Here is a 7,147-nt window from a genome sequence, read left to right as displayed (position 1 = left end):
GTTAAAAAAATATGAGACATATCAAGCAAACAAAAACAATTAAGCGAGAAAATGACTCAATCCCAAGCTCCACGCTGTATCGTCGAGTCGAGCTCAAGCCTATTCTATGACTCCGCTCGATATTCACTTTTTTCAGTCGATTCTAGCCTTACCTTTGATAAAACTTGATGAACCTAATGACCAGATTTCCAAATTCATCTTTTTGAAATAAATTCAAAGGAAAAATGTATTAGTTCACGTGAACAAATAGGAATTCTAGAATCAAAATGCCTATTTTTAAACAAATAGGAATTATTTTTTCAAACATGGAATTTTCATTCCCGAATCAAAGGCTGCTCATGCACTCTCCATCCACACCATCATTTTGGTATGGCGACAAATTTTGCAACTATATGGACAAGCATGAAATTTCATTCATATGAACCTATGTCACACGGATGAAAGGTGCGGGTGGCGGCGGCAGCGCAGATGCCGATGTCAGTGCATACATCCTAATAAAATTGGATGCAAGGTGTGGGGAAGGTATATATATATATATATATATATATATATATATATATATATATATATACATGTTTATTTTTTTTAACTTTTGTTACTGTAAATAAAGAAAAAGAAGAAGAGTGGTAAAAAAAGAGATATTTTTTTTTTAAAGAGAATAACATAGGAAGCGGTTGGACGGCGAGTTGGAGTTACACGGGCACTCACATGGCATCGACCCGAGCGATCCGATTGCTGCACCTTTTTGAAAAGTCCATGTAACATAGGTCTGGCCATTATGCTATTATAAACTTATTATTAACTTGTCACATCTTGTTTGTACTGTGGAGTGTGGATTGATATTGTTCAATTAGTGTACTCGATAGTGAATCAAAACCAAAAGGTTGAGGCATTTACTGCATACATAAAACACTGAACATTTGATATATATATATATATATATATATATATATATATATATATATATATATATATTAGCTGCACTGAAATTTGGATATAGCATGTAGTTTGGGTACCATTTGTAAGTACATGTGCACATGTAATATGTGCACTTCGATCATATCCATAAATGACTCGGTTAAACCCACGGGCTGGGTTTTAAACATGGCCTCTCCTACATATAGCCATCGACTGGACATGTAAAAACTTGGTGGCAAAGGTCCTTTTGACCTTAGAATTATTCTTCCAGCGGATATCCATTGAAACAGGAAATTTCTTAAGAAATCATAAGAAGTTATTTCTTTCTTGGTCATGAAAGTGATCAACTCAACTGATCATGCTTCCCTTTTCACGATGTGCACAAATCCTTCAAAATTCCTAGCAGAAGCACCGTCGTTCATGGTAGCCTTCTTTCCCTTCTCTTCCAAGTAGGCAACCCTCTTCCTTATACCTTCATCGTTTATCACCAACTCCAGCTTCTCCCTGATTTCTTATTTTCCAATAGTCCCATCATCCTCCTTCTCCAACTCCAAGCCCACCTTCCACACCTCAATTATGGTGGTTCGATTAAGAAACTGGTCGCCAAAGTAAGCCCAACACAACATGGGGACTCCATTGCACACTGCTTCCATGGTCGAGTTCCAGCCACAGTGAGTCAAGAAACAGGCAACCGAGGCATGGGCGAGTAAAAGAATTTCAAAGAAGAAGAGAGAGATCAACACACGACAGTAATGCAAGGGGAGTTATGTGGTTCGATCATATATTGATCTACATCCATGGAATGATGGTCTTCTTATTTTTTGAATTTTTCCAACCCTCACAATTACAAGTTTCCTGCTATGATTTTATACATCTATTGTAGATGTTAGAATATCCAACGTCTCTTTCAACATTTGAAATTTTGTTTCTCATCATAGTCTTCTCCAATAGGAAATATCTTCTTGTCATCGTGCTCTGTTTCCTTGATTGTTGCTATCCCAATTTTGTCAAGTGTATCACCTTCTATTGTGGAGAGAACCGTTGGGTTGTTTCCTTCATTTTCGTTAACACCCCTCGTCAATCTCAGCCTGTCTTCGATAGGATTGAGATTGAAATTGATGACCTTTAATTTTGGCATTATTGCTCCATGCGGCTGCTTTAACAAAGGTTTGGTCAAGATGTCGGCAATCTGATCCTTGGTTGAAATATACTTAATGACCAGTTCTCCTTTTGCAAGCTTGTCTCTAACAAAGAGAAGATAGATTTCTACATGCTTGCATACATGCTTGCATACATGCTTGCATCTATAAAGATATACTGGATGTGATGCTAGATATGTGGCTCCAATGTTATCACACCAAAGAATGGGTTCTCGTGATGATTTTGCTCCATGTCCTTGCAATAGAAATTGGATCCAAATAACTTCAGCTGTTGCATTAGCAACGGCTCTGTATTTTGCTTCAGTGCTTGAGCAAGACAACACATTTTGCTTCTTTGAACTCCAAGAGACAAGGTTTTCTCCAAGAAAGATTGCATAGTCGCTAGTGGATTTTCTGTCATCCGAGCATCCAGCTCAATCCACATCACTGTATGCTGAAATATCTATTTCCCTGCATGGCTTTAGACATAATCCATAATCAAAAGTTTGCCTTAGATACCTTAATATTCACTTCACGGCTGCCCAATGGATGTTTGTTGGATTGTGCATATATTGACAAACTTTGTTCATTGCAAAAGATATGTCTGGTCTCGTCACTGTAGCATATTGTAGAGCTCCAACTGTGCTTCTATATAGGCTTGGATCATGGAAGGAAAACCTTGAATGTGCTATCAAAGTCGGTGATGTAGCCATGGGTGTAGAAATTGGTTTGGCTCTTACCATATTTGTTTTCTTGAGTAGCTCCAAAATGTATTTCTATTGAGACAAAATCAAGCCTTGAGGTGTATCTTTTACTTCAATGCCCAAGAAGAAGTGTAGATCTCCTAGATCTTTGATTGTGAATTCTGATTTGAAAGCTGCAATCAGTTTTGGAATGTGCAAATTTGAACTTCCCGTCAATATGATGTCATCCACATAAATGAGGATGTACATGACCACGTTTGGCTCTTCGTAGATGAAATGTGAGGTATCCGTTTTGGCTTCTTGAAAACCCATCTTGTGAAGAAAATTTCTTAGACGTGAAAACCAAGCTCTTGGGGCTTGCTTCAAGCCATAGAGCGCTTTATGTAACTTGCAAATATGATTAAGATAATTCTTATCTTCAAATCCAGGCGGTTGAGACATGTAAACTTCTTCTTCTAGAGTTCCATGGAGAAAAGCATTTTGGACATCCAATTGATTGATTTTCCACCCGCAATTCAAATCAATAGTGAGTATCATTCTAATGGTTGAGGGTTTGACCACTGGGCTGAAGGTCTCAGTGTAGTCAATCCCTTCTTTTTTACTATATCCCTTGGCTGCAAGTCTGGTTTTGTACCTTTCTAGCGAACCATCAGCCCTTCTTTTGATTTTGAAAACCCATTTGCATCCTACAACATGTTTGGCACTGGAGGTAGGTACAAGACTCCAAGTTTGATTTTTGAGAAGAGCAAGATGTTCACTTTTCATAGCTTCTTTTCAATGACTACTGGCGAGAGCTTCTTGAAGAGTATTGGGTTTAGACTCAGTAGTCAAATTTGATGTTGTAGATAGGATTAAAGGATATTTGGTTGTTAAATGGGTTTCATAATATGTATATTTAGTATTGGGCATCACCATACCAGCTTGAGATCGTGTTGTCATACTATGGGTTCTAGAAGGCTCAATGATGGGCTCGATATTTTCAGGTTAGACTTCGTTTTGGTGTCATTCATTTGAGCTAGATTGTATCAAATCGACTTAATCATCATGGTTGGAGAGGCTTTGACTTTGTTCTAGGTTGGACATATCATGGTGCTCCTCAATATCACTACTATGATCATTGGTGTCTCTCCAGTGATTATTGTTTGAAAAGAACATGGGTATATATTGAGGTGGCTGTTAGTCACTAGAAACAAGCTGCTCATTAAGTTTTTATTCCTTGAAAGGAAAAGATGTTTCATTGAAAACAACATGACGAGATGTAAAAATCTTTTTATTTTTTAAATTCAGGCTGTGGTAACCCTTGTGTTGAGGGGCAAATCCAAGAAATACACATCTTTCATATCTGAAATCAAGTTTATGATTCACATAAGGTCTCAAATGGGGGTAACATTCACAACCAAAGACCATAAGAAAATTATAATCTAGGATTTTCTGAAATAACTTTTCCAATGGTGAAAGATAATTGAGTACTTTGGTGGGCATGCGATTGATAAGGTATACAGCAGAATTAAAAACATAAGTCCAATAATTTTTTAGAACATTTGCTTCGGCTAGAAGAGACATGCCAGTTTCAACGATGTGCCTGTGCAGTCTTTCAGCATTCTGATTCTGTTCGGGAGTGTGTGGGTAGCTTTTTCGGTGTCCTATGCCATTCTTGGATAAGAATAGTTGTAGGCTTTGATACTCACCACCCCCATCAGAATGCAAATATTTAATCTTGTGTCCTTTATGATTTTCAGCTAGTGCTTTAAAAGATTTAAAAGCAGCTCTAACATCATCTTTAAAGTAAGCAAATAAAACCATATATATCTAGAATATGCATCAACAAAAATAACATAGTGACGATAACCATTTGTTCCCATGATCGGGGTAAGTCCCCAAACATCAGAGTAGACAATCTTAAGGGGTTTTTGCGCCTTATAAGGCGCAGCTTGAAAAGAGAGTTTATGGCTTTTTGCCTTATGACATGCTTCACACAAAGTAGAGGGAAACACATTTTCATAACATAAATCAAAATCATTCAAGACACGCCTAACTATAGTAAAGGCAAGATGGCCAAGCCTTTTATGTCAAGTCTCCAATGATGCTCTTTCGCTACACATGGCCTTTTTATTTTTCGTTGCAAAATTAATTTTGTAGAGACCATTCTGGCTGGTTCCTTGCTGCAGTACCTTCTCGGCTTGGTCCTTAACGTAACATGCATTAGGATGAAACTCAATATAAATATCATTATCCTTACAAATTTTTTGAACAGATAACAAGTTCCTAGTTATATTTGGAACATGCAATATATCATTTAAAATTAAATTTCTAGTGGGCATGGATGAACCAATGTGGAGTATAGACGAACCTGTTCCATCGCCAACCTTTAGAGTGTCTCTCCCACAGTAGTCTGAATTTACTGAAAGTTTGTTTATATCATTGGTGACGTGGTGGGTTGCGCCTGAATCGGGATACCAATTGTCATCCCCAACTGGCTGATTTGAAGAATTTCCAGTGGCAGCATAAAAAGCTTGAGTATTTGGGCTCTTGTTTTTTACGAGATTCAAGTAAGTATAACAATTTTTAGCTACATGCCATGTCTTCTCACAAATCTGACATATTGATCTTTCTTTGCCTTGAAAATTTCTGTTTTTGTATAGATATTTTCCTCGACCATGATAAATATGTTGTCTTTCATCGTGCCCCTTGAAAACATTATTCAGAGTGGACAGAAATTCATCATCATGGCCCTTTTGATTTAACTCTTGCATAAGAAGGATGCCATAAAGTTCGTTTAGGCTAACGGGTTCTTTCCATGTCTCCATACTTGTCTTAAAAGCAAGATACTTAGTTGGCAGACCTCTCAAAATGTACAAAACCAAATCACCTTCATCTACAGGTTTAGATGCTATAGCTAATTGATGTGCTCTAACTCTTATTTTCTGAAAATATGCATCCATAGACATGTTGCCCTTTTTCAAATCTTGCAACTGAGATTTCAACTGCATAATGCTAGACCATGAATGAGAGGCATAGGAGTTTTTCAGTGCATTCGAAGTTTTCAATCCAATGATCTGAGCATGAATGTTTTCAGATAATGATGACTTGATCCAACATAGTAGGATTTGTTCTTGTCACAGCCAATTGAGATAGTCTTGGCTTATCTCAGTCATGCCAGGCTTGTATTTTTCTGGTGCAGGTATCGATCCGTCAACGAACCCCATCAGATCACATGACATGAGTATGGGTGTGAATTGAGATTCTCATACCAGATAATTTTCAGTGTTCAATTTGATGCCGAGAGAGAGTTGCAAATGATTTGGATGTTGCAGAAAATAAGAAGAAGGAATTCTCATACAGCTGACTTCCATGTGTGTTGTTGTTTGAAGAGGACGCCATGACAGAAGTTGATCCTTAACAATGATGCAGTGGCTCTGATACCATAAATGAATTTCAAAGAAGAAGAGACAGATCAACACACGACAGTAATGCAAGTGGAGTTACGTGGTTCGATCACATATTGATCTACATCCCCAGAAGGATGGGCTTCTTATTTTTTGAATTTTTTCCAACTCTCACTGTTACAAGTTTCCTGCGATGATTTTATACATCTATTGTATATGTTAGAATATCCAACGAATCTTTCAATGTTTGACATTTTGTTTCTCATCATAGTCATAGGAAATATCTTCTTGTCATCGTGCTATGTTTCCTTGATTGTTGCTATCCCAATTTTGTCAAGTGTATCACCTTCTATTGCGGAGAGAACCGTTGGGCTGTTTCCTTTATTTTTGTTAAGAGCGAGTACTTCCTTTTGTGGAGCCCATCCAACAATAAGTGCACAAGTTGCAAATAGATCCATGAATCCTTCCGGATACACGGCACCACTGGAACTGTCCATGATGTCAGGTCTAGAGACCCAAAGGAACGGTCGGCCGGTGTGCTCAAGCCCGAAGGCGAGTTCACCAAGTTGGTGCTGGCTAAGCACCGTGGTGCTTCCTAGTGAGACGTAGATGACGGAGGAAGTGGGCTGCTGATTGAGCCAGTCGATGCAACTCCAATCCTGAGCCCCGACGGAAGATGGTTGTTGCTTGGTTTTGTTGGCTGGGAGAAGAGGACCAATTGGAATTGCATTGTTGATGAGATCAAGAAATGGCGACTCGAGCTCCTCAAATGTGTTGCAGAGTATGTGACTTAAGCCTTTCAAGGACTCGCCGGATTTCTCAACGCACTTGAGGAAAATCTCTGCGACTTTGGTGTCTTCAAAGGGCAACCATAACTGGTGAGCTGACCAGAAGGCAGGTACTCCTTCCGAAAGCTGAACCATCTTGTCGCCTGTTTGAAAACCTGTTCACCACTCATGAATCTCTTTAGGGGGAGTTTGATGAGGTTACAATTATGGAA

The 7,147-nt window shown here is 38.4% G+C and overlaps 1 protein-coding gene across 1 annotated transcript; it reads right to left on the bottom strand.

The window, feature by feature from the left end:
* Positions 1 to 1,430: 1,430 nt before the first annotated feature.
* On the bottom strand, positions 1,431 to 7,070 carry LOC116258843 (UDP-glycosyltransferase 83A1-like). The gene is made up of 2 exons (XM_031636257.1): positions 6,494 to 7,070; positions 1,431 to 1,600 (listed from the first exon to the last, which is right to left on the bottom strand). Exons 1-2 carry the CDS (start codon positions 7,068 to 7,070, stop codon positions 1,431 to 1,433), a joined length of 747 nt encoding a protein of 248 aa, XP_031492117.1.
* Positions 7,071 to 7,147: the final 77 nt, after the last annotated feature.

This window comes from Nymphaea colorata, chromosome 8, assembly GCF_008831285.2.
Source record: "Nymphaea colorata isolate Beijing-Zhang1983 chromosome 8, ASM883128v2, whole genome shotgun sequence".
Classification (NCBI taxonomy): domain Eukaryota; kingdom Viridiplantae; phylum Streptophyta; class Magnoliopsida; order Nymphaeales; family Nymphaeaceae; genus Nymphaea; species Nymphaea colorata.
The sequence above is the reverse complement of the archived record's forward strand: the minus strand, read 5'-3'. Positions and strand labels throughout refer to the sequence as shown.

Bases quoted from the DNA above. Each gene is read 5' to 3' on its own strand.
- LOC116258843 (XM_031636257.1), bottom strand. From the start codon at position 7,070: ATGGTTCAGCTTTCGGAAGGAGTACCTGCCTTCTGGTCAGCTCACCAG. The intron at 1,601-6,493 runs GTGATACACTTG...CGGTTGCCTGTT, and splicing joins GGTTCTCTCCGCAATAGAAG to TCTTGACTCACTGTGGCTGG.